The 27,032-nt window shown below is 45.7% G+C and overlaps 1 protein-coding gene across 15 annotated transcripts in view; it reads right to left on the bottom strand.

Annotated features, from left to right (window-relative positions):
- Positions 1 to 22,015, bottom strand: part of SRPK2 (SRSF protein kinase 2) — a 286,321-nt gene extending 264,306 nt beyond the window's left edge. For 8 of the 15 annotated variants that reach the window (XM_077994716.1, XM_077994714.1, XM_077994711.1 and 5 more), the window contains exons 1-2: positions 21,410 to 21,542; positions 21,266 to 21,320 (exon numbers count right to left, since the gene is read on the bottom strand). Coding sequence is in view for 9 of the 15 variants with exons in the window: in XM_077994711.1 (XP_077850837.1) it covers positions 21,266 to 21,320; positions 21,410 to 21,425 (71 nt within the window). In the remaining 6 variants the exon portion in view is untranslated. Of the gene's footprint in view, positions 1 to 21,265; positions 21,321 to 21,409; positions 21,543 to 21,867 lie in introns of those variants that run through there. The other 7 variants (XM_028844831.2, XM_077994709.1, XM_028844833.2 and 4 more) reach the window with 3 other exon arrangements.
- Between the last annotated feature and the right edge of the window lie 5,017 nt (positions 22,016 to 27,032).

The raw sequence follows: 27,032 nt of genomic DNA on the forward strand, positions 1-27,032 counted from the left end.
TCCAGGACTCTAATCCAGCACTCCAAGCTGGCTAAGGCACTAAAAAAATAAGTGACTTTCATCAAGAGCCACGCTCCTGCTGGGAACGGTGGCTCAAGCCTGTAATCCCAGCACTTAAGGAGGCCAGGGTGGGCGGATCACTTGAGGTCAGGAGTTCAAGACCAGCCTGCCAACATGATGAAACCCCATCTGTACTAAAAATACAAAAAATTATCCAGGCGTGGTGGCGCATGCCTGTAATTCCAGCTATTCAGGAGGCTGAAGCATGAGAATCGCTTGAACCCGGGAGGCAGAGGTTGGAGTGAGCTGAGATCGTGCCACTGCATTCCAAACTGGATGACAAAGCAAAACTCTATCTCAAAAAGAAAAAAAAGAAAGAGCCAGGCTCCTTCAGTCCTTCATTTTTCCTTCAGTGAAAACATGGAATGGTTTAGGGCAATGGACTTCAAACTGTGTTCTTCAAAGCTGCCTTGGGGAGCACCCCAGTAGACAAGAGGAAGGTCAGGTGGCAAGGACCAAGCTCTCACCTGCCAATTCTCTCAGAGTAGAGCCACCTTTTCTGCTTTATATGTAATAGAGTTCTACAGAAGATGTACTTATTTATTTTTATTTTATTTTGAAACAGAGTCTCGCTCTGTTGCCCAGGCTGGAGGGAAATGGTGCAATCTCAGCTCACTGCCACCTCCGCCTGCTAGGTTGAAGCAATTCTCCTGCCTCAGCCTCCCGAGTAGCTGGGATTACAGGCACATGCAACTGGGCCCAGCTAATTTTATGTATTTTTACTAGAGACAGGGCTTCACCATGCTGGCCAGGCTGGTATCAAACTCCTGACCTCAAGTGATTTCCCCACCTTGGCCTCCCAAAGTGTTGGGAATACAGGCGTGAGCCACTGCGCCTGGCCTACACAAGATTTTATTTCACAAAGCATTCTGCTACTACAAAGTAAGGCTGAAAAACATTGATCCAGGTGCTCTGTAAAGTCCTGACCACTCCACACATTTTCAGACCCAGAGCTATACACAATGTATCTCATCTGTGAAAGACGTGGTCAATTTTACATTAATTCTGCAATTAACATTCGGTAACATTTTAGGATAAAATACATCATGCCCAACTCCCCAAAAAAACTATCAATAGGATATTCTAGAAATAAAAATAATCAACAGAATAAGATTCCCCATAAAACTGACTGAAGGCCAGGCACAGTGGCTCATGCCTGTAATCCCAGTACTTTGGGAGGCTGAAGCAGGCAGATTGCCTGAGACCAGGAGTTCGAGACCAGCCTGACCAACATGGAGAAACCCCATTTCCACAAAAATACAAAATTAGCAAGGCGTGGTGGCACACACCTGTAATCCTAGCTACTAGGGAGGCTGAGGCAGGAGAATTGCTTGAACCCAGGAGGCAGAGGTTGCAGTGAGCCAACATCGTGCCATTGCACTCCAGCCTGGACAACAAGAGTGAGACTCCGTCTCAAAAAAAAAAAAAAAAACACCACCAAAAAAACTGACTAAAGTAGCCAGCTGGCATCGAACACTGTGGCAACCTTTGTACCCTGGATGTTAGCAGCAATGACAGCACCTGGTGACCAAATGAAGTACCCAGCCACAGAAGTAGGACTGCCAAGTGGCAGGAATTTCTTTTAAGTAGATTATCCATCTTATCTCCACTACATCTCAATTAAACTTCGGCTTCTGGGGATGTTATTCCTAGCTCACAGTCTTTCCTGACCCTTTCTCCCACCCTATCTACTAAACCTGCCCAACACAAACAGTCCACCCAGAGGCACATCTAAATTTCAGGAGTTTGGGGGATACAGGTACCCACAATATATGTTCACAAAGTTGAATGACAGTTGTATGTTACAACATACCCAAGTTTAACGCATTCAATCATGTCATCTAGATGCTCCTTCTAAGACTGATTTGAAAATTATAATGCCTAAAAATATTTACATTAATAATTTTCCAGAGAGATGCCTGAAACAATGCACTCTGGAACTGACAAACCAATTTTTTAAATTAATTTTTATTTAAGACAGACTCTTGCTCTGCCCCCCAGGCTGGAGGGCAGTGGCGCCATCTCAGCTCACTGCAACCTTCGCCTCCCAGGTTCAAATGATTCTCATGCCTCAGCCTCCCAAGTAGCAAATAGGCGTGCACCATCAAGCCTGACTAATTTTTTGTATTTTAGTAGAGACAGGGTTTCACCATGTTACCCAGGCTGGTCTCGAACTCCAGACCTCAGGCAATCCACCTGCTTCAGCCTCTGAAAGTGCTAGGATTACAGGTATGATCCACTGCACCCAGCCAGATTATTAATTTTAAACTTACTAGCAAAGCTGTTTAACTACAAAGATGTCTATGTGGAGTGTAATTCAAACATCAGTGACAAAACATCTACATATACATTTTGTGGGATTTATCTAGTGAGGCTAAGAATTCAACATAAAGTATTATATGGCTGGGCGCTCAAGCCTGTAATCCCAGCACTTTGGGAGGCCGAGACGGGCGGATCACGAGGTCAGGAGATCGAGACCATCCTGACTAACACGGTGAAACCCCATCTCTACTAAAAAAATACAAAAAACTAGCTGGGCGAAGTGGCGGGCGCCTGTGGTCCCAGCTACTCGGGAGGCTGAGGCAGGAGAATGGCGTAAACCTGGGAGGCGGAGCTTGCAGTGAGCTGAGATCCGGCCATTGCACTCCAGCCTGGGTGACAGAGCGAGACTCCGTCACAAAAAAAAAAAAAAAAAAAAAAAAGTATTATATATGCCCAAAATGTAAGTCAAGGTCTTTTCTCAAAGAGTATCCCTAAAAAAAGTAGTTTCAGCCAGGCATGGTGGCTCACGTCTGTAATTCCAGCACTTTGGGAGCCCAAGGTGGGTGGATCACTTGAGGCCAGGAGTTCAAGACCAGCCTGGCCAACATGGAAAAACCCCATCCCTATGAAAAATACGAAAATTAACTGGGCGTGGTGGCATGTGCCTGTAATCTCAGCTAGTCGGGAACATGGTGGGGAAAAAAAAAAAAATCAAGTTAGTCATTAAATTCTGAAAGTAACAAATGTAATTTGCATAAAATACATTTTTAAAACTGTCCCACTATTTTGCAAACAAGTAGTTTACAAAAATAAAATATATCCAGTGTCAGTATCATATGTGAATTCAAGAAATACTGTATCAGTTGGGCATGGTGGCTCATGACTGTAATCCCGGCACTCTGGGAGGTTAGGGTGGGAAGATCACTTGAGACCAGGTGTTTGAGACCAGCCTGGGCAACAGTGAGACCCCGTTTCCACAAAAAATAAAAATCTAGTCAGGTATGGTGGTGCATGCCTGTAGTCCCAGCTACTTGGGGGCCTGAGGTGGGAGGATCACTAGAGCCCAAGAAGTCAAGGCTGCAGAGTGAGACCCTGTCTTAAAAAAAGAAAAAGAAATACTATAATGCTAACTGTTTAGACTGTAGGAAATATGACGTTCTCTCTCTCTACCATCTCCACAGCTTTTCTATAAATTTACTGTTCTAAAAAAAAATAAAAAAATAATTAAAAATATGTTCCCTGGGCCGGGCACAGTGGCTCACGTCTGTAATTCCAGCACTTTGGGAGGCCAAGGCGGGCAGATTATGAGGTCAGGAGATCGAGACCATCCTGGCTATCACGGTGAAACCCTGTCTCTACTAAAAATACAAAAAAATTGGCCAGGCATGGTGACAAGCGCCTGTAGTCCCAGCTACTTGGGAGGCTGAGGCAGGAGAATGGCATGAACCCGGAAGGCAGAGGTTGCAGTGAGCCAAGATAGCGCCACTGCACTCCAGCCTGGGCAACAGAGCGAGACTCCGTCCCAAAAAAAAAAAAAAAAAAGTTCTCTGGAAAACCATTTAACTGATTCAAAAAACATTTAAAACGATAATAGTCATTGCTGTTGCAAATCTGAAATGTCTGAATAAAACAGCTTCATAAAACAAGAGTGGAAAGGTAGTATTTCTAAATTAACGTAAAATTTGTGAATTTAAAAATATTTGTACCTAACTTAAGAAATTAAATATCTTTTTCTTTTTTTTTTCTTTTTTTTTTTTTTTTTTTTGAGACAGAGTCTCGCTCTGTCGCCCAGGCTGGAGTGCAGTGGCCGGATCTCAGCTCACTGCAAGCTCCGCCTCCCGGGTTCGGGCCATTCTCCTGCCTCAGCCTCCCAAGTAGCTGGGACTACAGGCGCCCGCCACCTCGCCCAGCTAGTTTTTTGTACTTTTTAGTAGAGACGGGGTTTCACCGTGTTAGTCAGGATGGTCTCGATCTCCTGACCTCGTGATCCGCCCGTCTCGGCCTCCCAAAGTGCTGGGATTACAGGCTTGAGCCACCGCGCCCGGCCTAAGAAATTAAATATCATAAGAAGACATTTGACTCTTTCATGTATATCCATAAAGTTTACATGCTCAAATTGTCATAAAATTTAATCTTCTCACTGGGGAATGAGGAAACTTAGAATTAGGGCTGCCTTATACTGAGCTATATAAAGCGTAATACAAACTATGAAAGGTTCCTTTGGAGACATACACAACAACAAAGCACCCCAACCCAAACAAAGGAAAGAAAAAACCCTCTGAGCACTAACTATTCACACGAGTTGCACTATAGCACCAGAAGACTACATCAAGTTGCTCTACCTTCCTTCACCTTTGGTAGGTAGTCATGCTCTTAGAATTAAAGAAGGCTATGAGTTTAAAAATCTGGCAACTCCAAGTAATAATTTTTTTAAATATTGCCTTATGTGAATATATGTAATAACTTTTTTCCTCTCTGCAAACAGAATACAAGACAATATTAAAAATCTGTGGGTCCGACTGGGCGCGGTGGCTCACGTCTATAATCCCAGCACTTTGGGAGGCCAAGGCTGGTAGATCACCTGAGGTCAGGAATTCAAGACTAGCCTGGCAAATGTGGTGAAACCCTCTCTACTGAAAACACAAAAATTAGCCAGGCATGGTGGCGTGTGCCTGTAATCCCAGCTACTCGGGCCGCTGAGGCAGGAGAACCACTTGAACCCAGGAGGCGGAGGTTGCAGTGAGCCAAGATAGTGCCATTGCTCTCTAGCCTCAGAGACAAGAGTGAAACTCCATCTCAAAAAAAAATGTGTTGGCCGGGCGCGGTGGCTCAAGCCTGTAATCCCAGCACTTTGGGAGGCCGAGACGGGTGGATCACGAGGTCAAGAGATCGAGACCATCCTGGCAAACACGGTGAAACCCCGTCTCTACTAAAAAATACCAAAACAACTAGCTGGGCGAGGTGGCGGGCGCCTGTAGTCCCAGCTACTCGGGAGGCTGAGGCAGGAGAATGGCCTAAACCTGGTAGACGGAGCTTGCAGTGAGCCGAGATCTGGCCACTGTACTCCAGCCTGGGCAACAGAGCAAGACTCCGTCTCAAAAAAAAAAAAAAAAAAAAAAGGGGGTCCTATTGCACCTATAATACAAACAGAGCAAGACAAAAATCTCTCTAATCCTTAGTTCCAACATAGAGAATACTACCCGCCTATACCAGATAATAAAATAATGATAAATTATTTATAAACTGTCAAGATCAGAAAAAGGATACTAATGCTAATGATATCTGAAGGCCATCAATGATAAACCAACAAACATAATAAATTTTTCTCAAATCTCATTCTCCTTAGACTTCTCTACCCCAACTGGTTTATCCTCTAACTTTCCTTCTTTTCCTTTGCCACCAAAAAAAAAAAAAAATTCTTTTCTTTTCTTTTTTTTATTCTTTTTCGTTTTTTTTTTGGAGACAAAGTCTTACTCCGTCACCCAGTTGGAGTGCAGTGGCATGATCTCGGCGCACTTCAACCTCCACCTCTCAGATTCAAGTGATTCTCATGCCTCAGCCTCCCGATAAGCTGGGATTACAGGCGTGCACCACCATGTCCAGTTAATTTTTGTATTTTTAATAGACATGGGTTTTCTCCATGTTGGCCAGGCTGGTCTCAAACTCCTGGCCTCAAGTGATCCACTCGCTTCGGCCTCCCAAAGTGCTGGGATTACAGGTGTGGGCCACCACACCTGGCTCACAAAAGACGTTTTCTAAATTTCAGACCAAGCCCTCTTCTCTCAACCATCCTCTTTCCTGCAGTAAGCTGACCTTACGGTCCTAATTGCTTTAAATGTCTCTTTGAAGTACCATACTTCCTTTGGGGTTCTAGTCACTTTAAACTTGGTATGCCTAAAACAAAGTCTCCCTCATCTCCAAACAATTTCTCCCAACTTTCTTTCTTTTTTGAAATGGAGTCTTGCTCTGTCGCCCAGGCTGGAGTGCAGTGGCAAGATCTTGGCTCCCTGCAACGTCTACCTCCTGTGTTCAATTGATTCTCGTGTCTCAGCCTCCCAAGTAGCTGTGATTACGGCATGTGCTACCATGCCCAGTTAATTTTTGTATTTTTAGTAGAGACGGGGTTTCACCATGTTGGCCAGGCTGGTCTTGAACTCCTGACCTCAAGTGATCTGCGCACCTCGGCCTCCCAAAGTGCAGGGATTACAGCCGTGAGCCACTGCGCCAAGCCAGTTTCTCCCAACTTTCTTATTCTTCATTAAGTATAACAGTCTAAGTTAAAAAAATCTTTAATTTTGTCATTTTGTATTGCTTTTCTCTTCATGTCCCATAATTAATGAGTCCTACTTCTGCTGATTCTTCTTTAGAACAGCTTTTCCAAAATTTAAAAGCCTTAAAAAGGTTCAATGTCTTTGACCTAATATTTCCATTTGCAGGATTCCACCTGGTCTAAGAAAATCTGAAATGCATACAAAGATATTCACTGAAGTAATACCATGCCAGAAAACTGGAAACGTCTGTCTAGCAATAGGGAAATATTTAAGCAAATTAAATAAATTAGAATATTAGTCATTAATAATTAGTTATGGGCCTGGCGCGGTGGCTCACGACTGTAATCCCAGCATTTTGGGAGGCTGAGGTGGGCGGATCACGAGGTCAGGAGATAGAGACCATCCTGGCTAACAAGGTGAAACCCTATCTCTACTAAAAATACAAAAAATTAGCCAGGCACGGTAGCGGGCGCCTGCAGCCCCAGCTGCTCGGGAGGCTGAGGCAGAAGAATGGTGTGAACCCGGGAGGCAGAGCTTACAGTGAGCCGAGATCGCGCCACTGCACTCCAGCCTGCGCAATAGAGACTCCGCCTCAAAATGATAATAATAATAATAATAATAATAATAGTTATGAAGTTTTTAAAGACATGAAAAATGTTTATAACAAAACATAAAATAAGGAAAGCAGGATACAAAATCATATATAAGAGATGACAATGTAAGTAACAAAAACACAGGAACAGAAAAAGACCAAAGGAAATACACCAAAATATTAGCAATGTCCTATCTGTGCATATCGTGCCGGCTGGTGAGAATATGAGTCATTTTTGTTGTCTTTTTATACTCCTATAGTTTCTAGATATGGCATATAATATTTTTAAAACCTGGAAAAATTTATTTTTAAAAAATGTGTTTCTAATTCAAGACTCTTCAAGGTCTCCCTAAATAAACTACAAATTCAATATTATCCCAACCCAATAGCAAAACAGTGCGAGATAGGGACTTGAAAATATCATTTTAATGAAAAAATATGCAAGAATGGTCCCCAAAAATATAAAATCAAGTGGGTATGGGCGTATCAGAGAGCCCTTGCATTTCCAAAAACTAAAGTGTAGTCAGGCCAAGCACACTGGCTCACACCTGTAATCCCAACACTTTGGGGAGCCAAGGTGGGAGGACAGCTTGAAGCCAGGAGTTCAAGACTAACCTGGGCAGCAAAGCAACACCCATCTCTATTTTAAAAAGAAAAGAAAGTATATTCAAAATCACAGCAATTAAGGTAACCTGGAACTAGAGCAAGGACAGAGAAGTCAACACACTCAAGTACAGGTGGAAATACAATTGAGTTGGCACAAGTAGATAAGCTATTTAGAAACAAGCAAGCAACAAAATCCTAACAACCACAAAACAGCCAATCTTTACTGAATATTTACCACAGGTCCACAATCCTTGGGACCAGATGCTTCACTATTCAAGTTTTTTGGGTTTTCCAAAGGTAATATGGCACCCATACCATGTATTATGCAATATTCCAGAAAGGTATGGAGAAGCGCACCATAGGTATTTTAAAACATGCAACTTATAGCTGGGCACAGTAGGGCAAACACCTGTAGTCCCAGCTACTCAGAAGGCTGATGAAGCAGGAGGATCACTTGAGCCCAGAAATTTGAGTTTGAGTCCAGCCTGGGCAACATAATGAGAATTCATTTCTTTTTTTTTTTTTTTTGAGACGGAGTCTCGCTCTGTCACTCAGGCTGGAGTGCAGTGGCGCGGTCTCAGCTCACTGCAAGCTCCGCCTCCCGGGTTCACATGATTCTCCTGCCTCAGCCTTCTGAGCAGCTGAGACTACAGGTACCCGCCACCACACCCAGCTAATTTTTTGTATTTTGTTTAGTAGAGACGGGGTTTCACAGTGTTAGCCAGGATGGTCTCGATCTCCTGACCTTGGGATCCACCCGCCTCGACCTCCCAAAGTGCTGGGATTACAGGAGTGAGCCACCGCACCCAGCCAAGAATTCACTTCTTAAAACACACACACAAAAACACACATCCCTACAGCATTCCTCATCTGAGAGTAACGAGTTGTAGTTCGTCTCCCCACACCCCATCCCATCCCTGTCCATTGAAAACCTGTGCTGTAATCCCACTACTTCCTGACAACTCAGGATTTTTGCTCCAAATACCCCTTTTCTCACCCATATTTTCAACCTCTTAACTTTCTACTAGCTCCTTGCCATCCTTTTTTTTCTTTTTGGGGGGGGCGGTGGGGACAGAGTCTCACTCTGTTGTCCAGGTTTGAGAGCAGTGGCATGATCTGGCTCACTGCAACCTCCACCTCTCAGGTTCAGGCTTCCTCAGCCTCCAGAGTAGCTGGGATTACAGGGGTGCATCACCCTTCCTGGCTTTTATATTTTTAGTAGAGACGGGGTTTCGCCATGTTGGCCAGGCTGGTCTCAAACTCCTGACCTCAGGAGATCCACCCGCCTCAGACTCCCAAAGTGCTAGGATTACATTAGTGAGCCACCATGCCCAGCATCCCCCCTTTTTTACAAAAAAAATAAAAAGCACCTTTTCTCCTTCATACACACACACACACAAAAGCTTATTCAATAACTAATCTTAAGAAAAACAAACAAAAAAGGACCCTGCTCTGTCTTCCTATTCACTCATACAGCTGCAAGGTTGCTTTTATTTCAAAACACTGTGCTGAGATAGCTCCAGCTATATAGTCTCTAATGATTTTCTAACTGCCAGAAGCAAAGGCCAAGATTAAGGCTCATCTCACTTGAATTTCATCTGCAGACTAACACTGCTGACCATGCCCTTCTTGAAATGCTATATTCCCTTGGTTTCTGTGAGACAACTTTCTCCTGGGTCTCCCATCTCTCTGGCTCCTGCTTTACCAACCCTATCTGTAGCCTTCTCTTCACGTGTTGATGCACCTTCATTCAGCCAGTTCCCTACCATCAGCTATACTTGACAACTCCCAATATACATCCTCCTCAACAGAGCTCTTCCCAGTGCTCTAGCTACAAACACTGACCAAAGAGCTCTTAAAGGAATTCATATGGAGACCTCAAAAAGTCTGGCCAGGCTGGGCGCGGTGGCTCATGCCTACAATCCCAGCACTTTGGGGGGCCGAGGATGGTGGATCACCTGAAGCCAGGAGTTCGGGACCAGTCTGGCCAACATGGTGAAACCCCGTTTCAACTAAAAAAAAACACACAAAAATTAGCCGGCCATGGTGTTGGCACTATAATTCCAGCTACTCAGGAGGCTGAGGTGGGAGAATTGCTTGAACTTGGGAGGCGGAGGCTGCTCTGAGAGCCGAGATCGCGCCACTACACTCCAGCCTGAGCAAAAGAGCAAGACCCCATATCAAAAAAAAAAACAAAGAAAAAAAAGAAAAGGCTGGCCAAAGTCACCAATAATTTTTCTGAAACATGCTCTGCATTCCCTATTGTGAAGAATGGCAACACCACCCATAAATCTAGCTAATTCAGAAACATGGAATTCATCCTAGAACCCTCCCACTCTTCTCTCACATTAAACTGGACACTAAGTCTAGTGGATTCTAGCCCCTTAATACACATCAGTCTCCTGAAGTCTCATGCAATAGCCTCCCAATGGAGCGCCTGGCCTCTAAGCAATTCTCCACACAATAGCTAAAGGAATCTTTCTAAAACCCTGAGTGTGTGCCCCTTAGCAGCTTCCCAGTCCTTTGTCTGACTTCCTCAGAGCCCTACTAATTGCTTACCACACCCTGCACTCCAGCCTTACTAACCTGCTTGACATTCCAAGACTACACACCATTTTAAACTCCACATGTTGACACCAACTGCAGTGTTTCTTCTGCATGGAAGGTCCTTGCCCTGCCCCCTTATTTTACTTGGCAAATTATTATTGGTTCTTCCAGAACTGGTTTAGAATGCCCTCCTGATTTCCAGTTTTAGATTACAAAATGATACACATAATGATTAGAAAGATACACAACTTATACATACATCTGAAAAAGAAATCATCCAAAAATCTAGAACTTTTTATAAATCAATAAGAAAAACTCGCAACACAGTATTTTTTTAAAGGGTAGGGGGCAAAAGACTTAAAAAGACACCTCACAAAATAGGAAACTCAAATGACCAAGAAACATATAAAAAGATGTTGGCCAGGCCCGGTGGCTCATGCCTGTAATTCCAGCACTTTGGGAGGCTGAGGCGGGCAGATCATAAGGTCAAGAGATCAAGACCATCCTGGCCAACATGGTGAAACCCCATCTCTACTAAAAATACAAAAATTAGCTGGGCGCAGTGGCACACACCTGTAGTCCCAGCTACTCAGGAGGCTGAGGCAGGAGAATTGCTTGTATCCAGGAGACGGAGGTTGCAGTGAGTTGAGATCATGACACTGCATTCCAGCCTGGCGACAGAAAGACTCCGTCTCAAAAAAAAAAAACAGATGTTTAACATCGTAACTCAGGAAAATGCAATTGAAAACCATAATGAAATATCAATACACACCCATAATAGGTAAAATTTATTAAAATGACACTGCCAAGTGTGGGCAAAAATGTGAAGCAACCATAAGTGTCTTTACACTTGTGGGACTGTAAAGTAGTTCAATCAAAACTACATTTTTGAGCCTGGGCAACATAGGGAGATCCCATCTCTACAAAAAATTTTAAAATCAGCCGGGCGTGGTGGTGCTAGCCTGTAGTCCCAGCTACTCATAGTCCCAGCTACTCAGGAGCCTGAGGCAGGAGGATTATTTGACGCCAGGAATTTGAGGTGGCAGTGAGCTATGATCGTGCCACTGCCAGCCAACAAAGCAAGACCCAGTCTCTAAAAAAAAAAAAAAATACAGTCAGCCCTCTGAAACTGTGGATTCTGTATCCATATATCCATAGGTTCAACCAATCATGGATCAAAAACAATCAAAAGCAAATAAATAATAACGATAAAATAAAATCTACAAATTTTAAAAAACACCGTATAACAACTATCGACATGGTATTTACATTGTATAATGTATTATTAGTAATCTAGAGATAATTTAAAATATACAGAAGGATGTGTGAAGGTTACAAGGGACTTCAGTATCCTCAGATTTTGTTATCTGAGGGTGTCCTGGAACCAATCCTCCAAGGATACTGAGGGATGACTGTATATTCTATAAGATTTCATTTATATGAAATTCAAGAACAGACAAAACTAAGCAATAGTGATAGATATCAGAAAAGTTGTTGCTTCTAGGTGGTATAGACTCGGGGGAAGCATGAGAAAACTTACGGAGCATTGAAAGGGTTTTATATACTGATCTACGTGGTGGTTACAAGGGGTATAAATAAATGTAAAAAAAATCATCAAACTGTACAACTAAGATGAATGCACTGGGCCGGGTGCGGTGGCTCACGCCTGTAATACCAGCACTTTGGGAGGCCGAGGCAGGTGGATCATGAGATCAGCAGATCGAGACCAGCATGGCCAACATGGTGAAACCTTGTCTCTACTAAAATTACAAAAATTAGCTGGGAAGTGGTGGCACAAGCCTGTACTCCCAGCTACTCAGGAGGCTGAGGCAAGAGAATGGCTTGAACTGGGGAAGCGGAGGTTGCAGTGAGCCAAGATCGTGCCACTGCACTCCAGCCTAGTGACAGAGCAAGACTCTGTCTCAAAAAAACAAACAAACAAACAAAAAATGAGTGCACTGCCAGGCATGGTGGTAGGCACCTGTAGTCCCAGCTACTCGGGAGGCTGAGGTGGCGAATCACCCAAACCCAAGAGGGTGAAGGCAGCCTAGGCAACAAAGTAAGACCCTATCTCTAACAAAGAAAATTAAAATTAAAAATGATGTTTTTTCCTTAAGATGGAGTTTCACTGCGTCGCCCAGGCTGGCATTCAGTGGCGCGATCTCAGCTCACAGCAACCTCCACCTCCTGTGTTCAAGCAACTCTCCCACCTCAGACTCTCGAATAGCTGGGACTACAGGCACATGCCACCACTCCCAGCTAATTCTTGTTATTTTTAGTAGAGATGGGGTTTCATCATGTTGACCAGGCTGGTCTCAAAACTCCTGACCTCAAGTGATCCTCACTGATTCTTAAAAGATCAACGCACTTTACATACATGCATATACATGTATGTTAGGACTCAATTTTTTAAAAATGAACAAAACCATGTACAAATAAAAGAATAACACACTAAAACAATTAATACCCTAAATTAACATGCTAAAAAAAAATTTTTTTCTTTTTTTTGAGACAGACTCTCATTCTGTTGCCCAGGCTGGAGTGCAGCAGTGCGATCTCGGCTCACTGCAAGCTCCACCCCCCAGGTTCAAGCAATTCTCCTGCCTCAGCCTCCTGCGTAGCTGGGATTATAGGCACATGTCACCACACATGACTAATTTTTGTATTTTTAGAAGAGATGGGGTTTCGTCATGTTGACCAGGATGGTCTCAATCTCCTGACCTCGTGATCCACAAGCCTCAGCCTCCCAAAGTGCTGGGATTACAGGCGTGAGCCACCGTGCCCGGCCACTAAAAAATTTTTAAATTAAAAATAATCAGTAGAGCCACAGCTGATGCTTACTTCTTAAATCTTCTGTATTATGCTGAATTTTGTACTGAATTTTGTACCATAACCATATTACTTTTATTACTTTAAAAAAAATAAAAAAATAAAGCTGGGCCGGGTACAGTAGCTCATGACTGTAATCCCAGCATTTTGGGAGGCTCAGGCAGGTAGATCACTTGAGGCTTAGGCCAGGAGTTGCTGACCAGGCTCTACTAAAAATACAAAGAAAATAAGCTGGGCATGGTGGCGCATGCCTGTAATCCCAGTTACTCAGGAGGATGAGGCAGGAGGAGCACCTGAATCCCGGAGGCGGGGGTTACAGTGAACCAAGATCATGCCACTGCATTCCTGCCTGGGTGACAGAGCCAGACCGTCTCAAGAAAAAAAAAAAAAAAAAAAAAAAGTTATTTCATTAAAATGACAATGTTAAAACGAAACCTGGCCAGGGCAGTGGCTCAAGCCTGTAATTCCAGTGTTTTGGGAGGCCATGGCAGGTGGATCATGAGGTCAGGAGTTCAAGACCTGCCTGGCCAATACAGTGAAACCCTGTCTCTATTAAAAATACAAAAAATTAGCCAGAAATGGTGGCAGGCGCTTGTAATCCCAGCTACTCACGAGGCTGAGGCAGGAGAATCGCTTGAACCCAGGAGGCAGAGGTTGCAGTGAGCTGAGATCAGGCCACTGCACTCCAGCCTGGGCAACAGAGCAAGACTCCATCTCAAATAAAAAAAAAAAAAAAAAAAAGAAATCTAAGCACTACTGTACCTCATCACACTGGCCTGCAATGGTCTTTTCACAAAGCAATCTCTTCAATTATCTTACTCTTTTAGCATCCAGCACACACCCTGGCACTAGCTATCTGCAGAACTAGGTATCTGCTTCGTGTCCATTTACTGTATTCTACTGTAGAGGTGGTCAGCAAAAATGTTTGTTGAATAAACAAATGTGTAAAAAAAAAAAAGAAATGAGGGCCGGGTGCCATGGCTCACGCCTGTAATCCCAGCACTTTGGGAGGCGGGCAGATTACGAGGCCAGGAGATTGAGACCATCCTGGCTAATACGGTGAAACCCTGTCTCTACTGAAAATACAAAAAAATTACCCAGGCGCGGTGGCGGCTGCCTGTAGTCCCAGCTACTCAGGAGGCTGAGGTAGAAGAATGGCGTGAACCCAGGAGGCGGAGCTTGCAGCGAGCTAAGATCTCGCCACTACACTCCAGCCTGGATGACGCAGCAAGTCTCCGTCTCAAAAAAAAAAAAAGAAAGAAAGAAAGAAATGAAAATTAGGCAATCCATGAGAAGCATTCCAAAGTCATGGGCTTATGAGCTTGAATTTATACTACAGAGAAGGGTTGAGGCTTACTGAATAAGGATATAAACTTGTATCACTACATTCCAAAATTGTCTCACTAGGCTAGGCGCGGTGGCTCACGCCCGTAATTCCAGCACTTTGGGAGGCTGAGGCGGGCGGATCATTTGAGGCCAGGAGTTCATAATCAGCCTGGTCAACCTGGTGAAACCCCATCTCTATTAAAAATACAAAAATTAGCGAGGTGTGGTGGCACATGCCTGTAGTCCCAGCTACTTGGGAGGCTGAGCCAGGAGAATCGCTTGAACCTGGGAGGTGGCGGTTGCAGTGAGACGTGATCACGCCACTGCACTCCAGCCTGGGTGACACAGCAAGATTCCATCTCAAAAAAAACTAGAAGCAAAGTATACCCAGATATCATTCAGCCTGTGAATAAACTGTTAAGTCACACAATGGAATACTTGTTACCAATAAAAAGGAAAGCACAGCCGGGAGCGGTGGCTCATGCTTGTAATCCCAGCACTATGGGAGGCCGCGGTCGGTGGATCACCTGAGGTCAGGAGTTCGAGACCAGCCTGGCCAACATGGAAAAACCCCATCTCTACTAAAAATACAAAATCAGCCAGGCATGGTGGCACATGCCTGTAATCCCAGCTACTCAGGAGGCTGAGGCAGGAGAATCACTTAAACCCGGCAGGCAGAAGTTTCAGTGAACCAAGATTGTGCCATTGCACTCCAAGCTGGGCAACAAGAGCAAAACTCCATCTCAAAAAAAAAAAAAAAAAGGAATGCACTACTGACACAGGCAACAACATGGATGAATCTCAAGGGCATTACGCTGAGTGAAAAAAGGCAAATCACAAAAGGTGACATACTGCATAATTCCATTTATATAACATTCTCGAAGTGGCAACTTTAAGTGATAGAGCACAGATCAGTATTTGTCAGGCTTAGATTTGAAGAGAGAGAATGTGACTGTTCTTTGTCGTAATGAAATAGTTTGGCATCCTGACTGTGGTGATTATTCTAATCTACACAAATGATACAATTTGTTAGAAGTACACACACAAAGAGTGCATGTAAAACTGGTAAAATCCAAGTAAAATCATTCTTGAATTAATAACATTGTGTCAATGTCAATTTATTGGTTTCAACAATGTTCTATGGTTAAGATATCAACGTGGGGGAAGTTGAATAAAGAGTACACAAAGAACTCTGTACCACTTTTGCAAGGTCTTGTGAGTCTGAAATTACTTCAAAATTAAATGTTTTAATAAAAATTTTACAAGAAGAAAACAGAATTTTTTTTTTTTTTGAGACGGAGTCTTGCTCTGTCACCCAGGCTATAGTGCAGTGGCATGATCTCGGCTCACTGCAACCTCCATCTCCCAGGTTCAAGCGATTCTTCTGCCTCAGCCTCCCGAGTAGCTGGAACTGCAGAAGCACGCCACCACTCCCAGCTAATTTTTGTATTTTTAGTAGAGACAGGGTTTCACCATATTGGCCAGGCTAGTCTCGAACTCCTGACCTCATGATCTGCTCACCTTGGCCTCCCAAAGTGCTGGGATTACAGGCGTGAGCCACCACGCCCGGCCAGAAATAGAAAAATTCTAAGGAACAATAGATGAATGGATAAAATGTGGCATATCAACACTACTATTGAGCAATATAAAGGATCTAAGTACCAATACGTGCCGTAACATGGATGAACCTTGAAAACATTGTTCTAAGGAAACCAGACACAAAGCCACATACTGTATATTCCATCTACATGAAATGTTCAGAATCAGCAGATTCACAGAGACTTAGAACGTAAATTAGTTGTTGCCAACTCAGGGGGAAGGGGAATGGAGAATAACTGGGAAATAAATATGGAGTTTCTTTCTGGGGAAGTGAAAATGTTATAGAATTAGATAACGGCTGCGCAATTTAATCAGTAGACTAAAAATCTGTAAATGGCCTACTTTAAAAGGTAAATTTTATGGTATGTGAACTATATCACAATAAAAGAGTTATAAAAAAAATGAGAGAGATCTTTTAAAAATTGTACCTACATATAAACATACCCTAAGGCAAAAATTTATCCCAAGCTATGTGATGTAGCTAATTCCTAAGATTTGTGATTAAACAGCACTACAGTCTTGCTGTGCTGCGTGTTACTCACAAAGCAGCACAATTAATAATTAGCAAACCAAACTCACAGGACAATCTAACAGGATTATAATTTTGACCCACTAAAAAATCTTAATCTTATTCCTGACAACAACAATTTCCAGTGTACCATAAAAGTAGCCTCTAGGAACTGGCTCAATTCATAAAAGCTCACAGATTTGAACTGAACTAAAATTAAATTAAAAGCCAGCTTGCATATACAAAGGTAGATAATGACAAAAGTAAATCATATTACATCACGCCAGACCCACAGTCACATAATTCGAGTTTGCCAATCATCATATTAATAGTTTAAAATTTACCTATTACTCCTTTTCCTCCTCTGGAAAATTAATCAAAAAGCAAAAACTGTGCTTCAGGAAACCTGAATTCTGATCCAAACGAAGCTACTGTTGTGGGCTTAACGTGTCAGAGCTATCCGTAAAATGCAAGGTACCCTGAAAATACTAGTCTCCGGGAGATTCTTTTACCACTTCTCAGGTGCCACTCCTTGCACACTCAACCACGTCACCTGGTTTCCCACGCACTACTGCAGGCCAGGTCTGTTTCCACTACTACCCCCTTCCCCACAATCTATTCTCCATATAGCAGCCTTTTGTTTTGTTTTGTTTTTGGAGATGGAGTCTCCCCCTCTGTTGCCCAAGCTGGAGTGCAGTGGTGCAATCTCGGCTCACTCCAAGCTCTGCCTTCCAGGTTCACGGCATTCTCTCACCTCAGCCTCCCGAGTAGCTGGGACTACAGGCACCTGCCACCACGCCGGGCTATTTTTGTTTTTGTATTTTTAGTAGAAATGGGGTGTTAGCCAGGATGGCCTCGATCTTCTGACCTGATCTGCCTGCCTCGGCTTCCCAAAGTTATGGGATTACAGGCATGAGCCACAGCGCCCGGACAGCAGCCCTCTTTTTAAACAGTGAATCAGAACCTGTCCCTTCCACACGTAAGCCTCCAATGGCCTACGGGACCAGATACGCTCTGACTCCGGCCTCCCATCAACCTTTCCGGGCCACTCCTGCCACCCTGACTTTTGGGTTCCTCGAATACTTCCAGCCCACTCCTCCCCAGGGCCTCTGCCACACTGGATCTCCTCCTCATTCTTGATCCTGCTCAAATGTCACTTCTCAGAGAGTGGAGTGTGGACTCTGGTCCTGGGCTGCCTTGATTCAACAGATGGGCATGTTATTTACTCTTGCTGTGTCCCTGTTTCCTCATCTGTAAAATGTCAGTAATAATGGTGCCTACCTCTTAGGGTTGTCACAAGGTACATGTAAAGCAATCGACAGAGTGACTGGCACAGTGTTCAAATGTCATCTATCATTATTACTTAAGATGCCCCCTCTTTTCTTCCCATCCCTTAGCCCTACCTGAAATTATCTTCTGTCACCCTCTTTGTGGTTTTCCCTAAACTTCCCAGGGTTAGCTTTGCAAGGAGGTTCGTCTTGTTCAAAACTCTATCACCTGCCTGGCGCGGTGGCTCACGCCTGTAATCCCACCACTTTGGGAGGCCAAGGCAGGTGGATCACGAGGTCAGGAGATCGAGACCATCCTGGCTAACACGGTAAAACCCCATCTCTACTAAAAATACAAACATTGGCCGGGCGCGGTGGCTCAAGCCTGTAATCCCAGCACTTTGGGAGGCCGAGACGGGCGGATCACTAGGTCAGGAGATCGAGACCATCCTGGCGAACACGGTGAAACCCCGTCTCTACTAAAAAATACAAAAAACTAGCCGGGCGAGGCGGCGGGCGCCTGTAGTCCCAGCTACTCGGGAGGCTGAGGCAGGAGAATGGCGTAAACCCGGGGGGCGGAGCTTGCAGTGAGCTGAGATCCGGCCACTGCACTCCAGCCCGGGCGACAGAGCCAGACTCCGTCTCAAAAAAAAAAAAAAAATACAAACATTAGCCAGACGTGGTGGCGGGCGCCTGTAGTCCCAGCTACTCGGGAGGCTGAGGCAGGAGAATGGGCTTGAACCCAGAAGGCGGAGGTTGCAGTGAGCCGAGATGCCGCCACTACACTCCAGCCTGGGCGACAGAGCGAGACTCGGTCTCAAAAAAAAAAAAAAAAAAGGCCAGGCGCGGTGGCTCAAGCCTGTAATCCCAGCACTTTGGGAGGCCGAGACGGGCGGATCACGAGGTCAAGAGATCAAGACCATCCTGGCTAACACGGTGAAACCCCGTCTCTACTAAAAAATACAAAAAATTAGCCGGGCGAGGTGGCGGGCGCCTGTAGTCCCAGCTACTCGGGAGGCTGAGGCAGGAGAATGGCGTGAACCCGGGAGGCGGAGCTTGCAGTGAGCCGAGATCCGGCCACTGCACTCCAGCCTGGGCGACAGAGCAAGACTCCGTCTCAAAAAAAAAAAAAAAAAAAACACAAAAAACCTCTATCACCATCTCCAAAGAAAGACATGTAAATACCTATTTAATAGATGAATAAATATATAACATCAAACATTTCTTTTAAATAATGTCTTGATTCAGGCCAGGAGCGGTGGCTCACGCCTGTAATCCCAGCTCTGTGGGAGGGGATCACCTGAGGTCAAGAGTTGCAGACCAGCCTGGCCAACATGGTGAAACCCCGTCTCTACAAAAAATACAAAAAAAATTAGCTAGGCTGGGTGGCGGGTGCCTGTAATCCCAGCTACTCGGGAGGCTAAGGCAGGAGAATCCCTTGAACCCGGGAGGCGGAGGTTGCAGTGAGCCAAGATCCGGCCATTGCACTCCAGCCTGAGCGACAACAGCGAAACTCTGTCTCAAAAAAAAATTAAATAAAATAATGTATTGATTCAATAAGTTAAGTGAAAAATGGCATTGCCTCAATCAGTTACATAATTGGGCTGGTCCCATTACCTTCAGACTAGAGTCAGTTCGTTTCATTATTAGCTGGTGTGTTATTTTCCCCCTCAAATTCCATCACACATACACAACACACCGTGGGAGAAACTCGCAGATTAATCTGTGAGAGTATAAACTGAGTACTGTGGCTATTCACTAAGTCTTCATAAACATACCACATAAATCCAAACTGCGGCCCACCAAAAAGGCCCTCGACCATTAGGAATATCACACCCTAACATATGCAAATACAAGACACATACTGACTTAATTAGAACTGTTTTTCTACCTGTACATACAGGTAACATGCACACATACGTGTCTGTTTGTATACACATGCACACATAGCCATCTCCGACACTGGGGTCACACTTTTTCCACTTCTTTTTATGTTTCTGAATATAACAGACTATGTGGAATTAAATCAATGCTTTGAATTCAGAGCTGTGATTAAAACCCAGTACTTATTCAGAATCCTAAACATTACAGTTCCCCTTACCACTGGGTAAACTTCCATGGTTCACCAAAGGAAATCTCAAATTTAAGGTTGTAATTCACTTGAAAGCTAGCACTAATTTTTTTAAACGCATCTAAAGCTACCAAAAATCCAGTCCATTTTAACATCTTATGAATTCAATATCAAATTTTTACCCACCAATTAGTTCTTCAAGTCTTTAAGAAGTGTTTCCCTTTACTCTAATTTTTTTTTTTTTAGAAAGTTATTTTTAAGTCACTATCCACATTTTGTGAAACTCCGAAGGACCAAGGCCAACGAGAAGGGGAAAAAAGGAAACAACCAAAAATGTTTCTGGATTTTATTAAAGATGATGCTGAACTCTCGTTCCCCATAGTACCAAAGATGTCAAACGGAGTATTATTGCTCAAAAGAGCGAAGCAATTAATCTAGAGGAAGAGATAACGATGTTGAACGCTGGTAAATCAAAAGAATAAGGAGAGAGGAGTGGAAAAGGAGAAGACGCGGCGGCGCTGTGCGGTCTCGGAGCAGCTCTCCAGGAAAGGGTTCTCGGGCAGCGGCCCCCCGGCTCGGGTGAGCGGCCAGACTGGAGGTGGCCAGCGCGGGCGCGTTTTCCACTCCGCCCGGCTCCGGCGCACACGCCCACCGCCCCGCGCAGCCCGCGACCCTGGCGCCCGCAGCGCACCCAAGTCACGCTCGACCCGAGCGGAAAGTTTCGAATCCAAACCAGAGAGCCGAAACGCACAGGTCTCGGGGCTGAACTCGCGCCAGGAACACGCCCGAGGCGAACCACTTGACAACCAGCTCCGGTTCTCAGCAGAAAGGCCGACAGGCGGGGGCCGGGGAGGAAGGGGAGGCGAGACACACGCCCTCGCGCACACTCAGCCCCTCCGACTCCTCCGCCCGCGGCTCAGGTGGGAGCAGCGCAGCCGCCGCACTCCCGCACCGGGCGGGCCGGAGCCCCTCCCAGAAAGGGCCGCGACCCCCGGGCCAGCTCGCGCGCAGGGGACCGGTGCGCACGCCCCGCCCGGCGCCTCCCCGCCGGCCTCCCGCCCGCCCGCCGGCCGGTGGCGACCCGGGGCGGGAGGGCGCCGAGTCGAGGCTCCGTGATGCTCGGGAACCGGCCGCGGCCCGCGCGCCCCTCCCCCGCCGCCGCCCCTCCCCCCGGGCCGCCCGCGGGGCGCAGGAGCCGAGCGCCGGCGTCCCGGGGTACCAGCCCGCCCCCCGGCCGGAGGACCTGGACAACTTTCCCCTGCGCGGCCGCGGGCGCCCCCGACGGGGCAGGGGTGGGGAACGGGGACAGGCGCAGCGTGGACTCACTTTTTCGGATGTTTCTCTCTTTTCGGCCTCCGCTTTCGGGCCTGAATGGCCAGCACTGGGGGAAGAGAAGACACACATTAACGGTCGGGCCGCCCGCCAGGGCCGGCCGCGTGGCGGGGAGAGGGCGCGCCGCGGGCCACTCACCTTTCCGGGAGCTCATTCCGACGCGGCGGAAGCGGGGCGGGGGGCTTCGCGGCGGCTGCGGCGGCGGCGGCGACGCGGGCGCCGAGACGAGCCGGGCTGCAGCCTCCACTCGCTCCGCCGGCCGGGAGGAGGCGGGAACCGCGCCTGCGCCGCCACCGCCGCCGCTCCAGCAGGGACCCAGCAAGACCCGCCCCTGGCCGGCCCCGCCCCCGCCCCGCCCCCACCCGCCGGCCCCGGGGGTCGGGACCCCGGAGTCGCGCGCCCCGCGCCCCCGCCCCACCCACCTGTGGAGAGGTGGTCGCCGCCCAAGGCCGCGCTGGCCCTCGGCCTCCCCCACCCCAGCCCGCGGCCCGGGCCTCCGCCTCCTGCGCTCCTGCGGCTGGCCCAGGCCGCCCGCCTCTCCTGGGCACCGGACCCGCGGGACCCTCCCTCCCCGCCGCGGCCTCTCCCCTCCGCACCCCGGCCGGTCGCGCAGCCCGGCGCTCCATGCGCCCTTCCTTGGCCGGCGCCTCCGCGGGTCTCGCACCACCTCTCTTCCCGCGGCCTCTTCTCTCCCTTTGCTCCTCTACATCCTTGCATCCCCATGAGCGCCGCTTCCTCCTCTCCGGCGGGCGTGGAAAGGGCACACGACCAAAAGCTGGGAAACCTGGGTCCGCGATTAGCGGTGTGACCTTGGAGAAGTCATTTTCTCTCCCACCTCTACGTGCCCTCCAGGATTGCATGAGTTTAATGAAGGAAAAGATACAGATAGCATTCAAAGTACGACAATGGTTTTGCACATGAATTGAAACCCGGTTCCCTAAACACCATGTGTATAACAATTCAAAACAACAATCACACCAAGTAGTTATTTTCTGCATCCTGCAATGAGCAAACTGAGTCCCAACGAGGTTAAACAGTTTAACCAGCCAGGATCGAAATTCAGGCATGGCTGGCTGTCGACAAACTCCACCTTATCAGGCTGCCTATAAAAGATGTGAACCAAGTTGATAGTGGCACAAAAAGATAACTATAATGTTCCCTTATTTATGTAAATAATTACAATAGTTTTTGAAAGATAAGCATCCTGACCATTAACTCCCTCCTTGGTCACACAACTGTATCTTCAACTGACAAGGTGGCTTACTCTAAGGATGGTAAAACAGACAGTACAGGAAAAGCTGCTTGGATTTTGAAGAGCCTTTAACTTTTTGTATTCAAAAATATCAAACCTTTATAGAAAAGTTACAAGAAAAATATAATTCACAGCCAAATTAACCCATATTCACCAATTTTTAACATTCTGCCACATTTGCTATGTGTCTGTGTGTATGGTTTATTTTGCTGAATCATTTGAGTTTTTGTAGACACTGTTACCCTTTATCAGTAAATATTTCGGTAAATATCTACTAGGAACAAAGATAATCTCCCATGTAATCAGAATTCCATGATCACTCCAAGAAACTTTCATGCTAATACAATGTAATCATCTGTAACATACAGGCCATATATATTCAATTTTGCAAAATATCTAAGTAATATCCCTTTTCTTTTTTTCCCAATTAGTCTACCATTAAGGATCATCTGTGGCGTTTAATTGTCATGTCTTTTTAAACACCTTTAGAATCATTCTTGGTTTTGGTTTTCTTTTTATTTATTGATTTATTTATTTAGAAATGGAGTCTCACTCCATCATCCAGGCTGGAGTGCAGTGGCGCAATCTCAGCTCACTGCAACCTCAGCCTCCCAGGTCTAAGCAATTCTCCTGCCTCAGCCTCCCGAGTAGCTGGGATTACAGGCATACAGCACCACATCTAGTTAATTTTTGTATTTTCTTTTTTTAGTAGAAACAGGGTTTCACCCTATCGGCCAGGCTGGTCTCGAACTCCTGACCTCAGGTCATTCACCCACCTCAGCCTCCCAAAGTGCTAGGATTATAGGCCTGAGCCTTGACACCCAGCCCTTTTTTTGTGTTGTTTTGTTTTCTTGTTTATAACATTGACTTTTTTGAGGAATCCGATTCCACAATTTTGCCGAATGTTCCTTGTTTTGTTTTGTTTTGTTTTGTTTTGTTTTGTTTTTTTGAGACGGAGTCTGGCTCTGTCGCCCAGGCTGGAGTGCAGTGGCCGGATCTCAGCTCACTGCAAACTCCGCCTCCCGGGTTCCCGCCATTCTCCTGTCTCAGCCTCCCGAGTAGCTGGGACTACAGGCGCCCGCCACCTCGCCCGGCTAGTTTTTTTTGTATTTTTTAGTAGAGACGGGGTTTCACCGGGTTAGCCAGGATGGTCTCGATCTCCTGACCTCGTGATCCGCCCGTCTCGGCCTCCCAAAGTGCTAGGATTATAGGCGTGAGCCACCGCGCCCGGCCTCTGTTCCTTGTTTTGGATTTGTCTGTTTCCCTGTGATTAGATTCAAATTAAATAATTTTGTTGGGTATACTATAGGTGATGTTGTATTCATCTTAGTGCTTCAAAATATGATGTCAGTTTGTTCCATTACTGGTGATGTTACAGTTAATTATTTCTCCAAGATACAGGTAACTTTTCCCTCTGTATTTAAGAAGTCTGTGTAAAAAATGAGCAAAGGATTTGAATGGACATTTCTCCAAACACATACAAATGGGCCGGGCGTGGTGGCTCAAGCCTGTAATCCCAGCACTTTGGGAGGCCGAGACGGGCGGATCACGAGGTCAGGAGATCTAGACCATCCTGGCTAACACAGTGAAACCCCGCGTCTACTAAAAAATACAAAAAACTAGCCGGGCGAGGTGGCGGGCGCCTGTAGTCCCAGCTACTCGGGAGGCTGAGGCAGGAGAATGGCGTAAACCCGGGAGGCGGAGCTTGCAGTGAGCCAAGATCCGGCCACTGCACTCCAGCCTGGGCGACAGAGTGAGACTTCGTCTCAAAAAAAAAAAAAAAAAAAAAAAAAAAAAGACATACAAATGACCAAACTAGCATGTGAAAAGAGAATCAACATCATTAGTTGTCAGGAAAATACAAAGCAAAACCATAATGAGTTACTACATCACACCTACTAGGATGACTATAAAATTAATTTATTTATTTATTTATTTATTTATTTATTTTGAGACAGAGTTTTGCTCTTGTTGCCCAGGCTAGAGTGCAATGGTACGATCTTGGCTCACCACAACCTCTGCCTCCCAGGTTCAAGCGATTCTCCTGCCTCAGCCTTCCCAGTAGCTGGGATTACAGGCATGTGCTACTGTGCCTGGCTAATTTTGTGTTTCTAGTAGAGATGGGGTTTCTCCATGTTGGTCAGGCTGGTATCGAACTCCCGACCTCAGGTGATCCACCTTCCTCAGCCTTCCAAAGTGCTGGGATTACAGGTGTGAGCCACTGGGCCCAGCTAAAAAATTTTGTAGTGGAAAATAAGGCCAGCTGTGATGTCTCACAAGTGTAATCTCAGCATTTTGGGAGGCTGAGGCTGGAGGATCATCTGAGTCCAGGAGTTGGCGGCTGCAGTGAACTATGATCACACCACTGCACTCCAGCCTGGGCAATAGAGTGAGACCACATCTCAAAAAATAATGTTAATGGAAAAAAAAATGTTAGTGGGGATTTTGGAACCCTCATATGTTGGAAACATTGAAACCCTCCTGCATTTCTGGTGGGAATGTAAAATGGTGCAGTTATTATGGAAACAGTCTGTTGGCTTCTCAGAAAACTAATTATAGAATTAACAGCAATTCCACTCCTAGGTATATATGCACAAAGACTGAAAACAGATACTCAAACAAATCTTTGTACATGAGTGTTCATAGCAGCACTATCACAACAGCCAAAAGGTGGAAACAACCTAAATGGTCATCCATAAATGAATGGATAAACAAATTGTGGTATATACATGCACTGAAATATTTTTTGGCCTTAAAATTATTTAGTACTGACACATGCTACAATGTGGATGAACATCAAAAACATTATGCTAAATAAAAGCAGCCAGACACAAAATGTCACATATTGTATGATTCCATTTATATGAGATACCCAGAATAGGCAAATCTACAGAAAGCAGATTGGTGGTTGCCAGGAGTTGGGGGGTGGGAGAAGGAGGGAGCAACTGCTTAATGGGTACCAAGTTTTATTTTGGTGTGATGAAAATGTTTTGGTGCTAGATAGAGGTGGTGGTGGCACAACATTGCTAATGTACTAAAAGCCACTGAATTGTTCTCTCTAAAGTGGTTTCTTTCATCTAAGGTGAATTTCACTTCAAAACAAAACAACAAAGTTACTTGTGTGGGGTGATACTTTGAAACTGTGTGAATATCTCTTTCCTGACAATATCTCAATGGGTTGGCATCCATTGATGATTCTTGCCTAAATCAACTATTACCACACTGGTTGTAGAACAGTGATTTTATAATCCTATCATTCAATCTATGTTAAGTGACACATTCTTTTTTTTTTTTTTTTTGAGATGGGGGTCTTGCTCTGTTGCCCAGGCTGGCGTGCAGTGGTGTGATCTCAGCTCACTGTAACCTCCACCTCCCAGGTTCGAGTGATTTTCCCACCTCAGCCTCCCAAGTAGCTGGGACTACAGGCGCACGCCATTTGTATTTTTAGTAGACACGGGTTTTCACCGTGTTGGCCAGGCTAGTCTCAAACTCTTGGCCTCAAGTGATCCACCCGCCTCTGCCTCCCTAAGTGCTGGGATTACAGGTGTGAACCACTACACCCACCCTTAAGTGACATTCTTTTTTCTTTTTTTTTTTGAAACAGGGTCTTGGTCCATCACCCAGGCTGGAGTGCAGTGGTGTCATCTCCGCTCACTGCAACCTCTCCCTCCCAGGTTCAAACAATTCTCCTGCCTCAGCCTCTCAAGTAGCTGGGACTACAGGCACACACCAGCACACCTGGCCAATTTTTTTTTTTTTTTTTTTTTTTTTTTTTTTTTTTTTTGGCAGCGGGGGGAAAGGAAGTCTCGCTCTGTCGCCCAGGCTGGAGTGCAGTGGCACGATCTTGGCTCAATGCAACCTCTGCCTTCCAGGTTCAAGTGATTCTCCTGCCTCAGCATCCCAAGTAACTGGGATTACAGGCACCCACCACCACTCCCGGCTAATTTTTTTTGTGTTTTTAGTAGAGACTGGGTTTCATCATGTTGGCCAGGCTGGTCTCAAACTCCTGACCTCAAGTGATGTGCCCGCCTCAGCCTCCCAAAGTGCTGGGATTGCAGGCTTGAGCCACCACGTCCGGCCTAATTTTTGTATTTTTAGTGGAGATGGGGTTTCACCATGTTGGCCAGGCTGGTCTCAAACTCCTGACCTCAGGTAATCCGCCCACCTTGGCCTCCCAAAGTGCTGGGATTACAGGCATGCAACACCGCGTAAGGAGGAGCTTTTATTTCTCCCTCTGGCTTTTTTTTTTTTTTTTTTTTTTTTTTGCCCCCTCCTGCTTCTCTGCATTTTTTCTTTCTTTCTTTGTTTCTTTCTCTTTGTTTCTGGCTTGTTTTTTGTTTTTGGTATCAATATTGACAAAAATTACTGTCACTATTTTTTCTGTTGTTTTTAGAGGACAGGGTCTCACTCTATGGACATGAGCCACCATACTTGGCCTTTTTATTATTTTTTAAAAGGCTTTATTGAGATATAACTAACATATATACAATTCAGCCATTTTAAAATATA

Source organism: Macaca mulatta, chromosome 3 (genome assembly GCF_049350105.2).
Source record: "Macaca mulatta isolate MMU2019108-1 chromosome 3, T2T-MMU8v2.0, whole genome shotgun sequence".
Lineage (NCBI taxonomy): Eukaryota > Metazoa > Chordata > Mammalia > Primates > Cercopithecidae > Macaca > Macaca mulatta.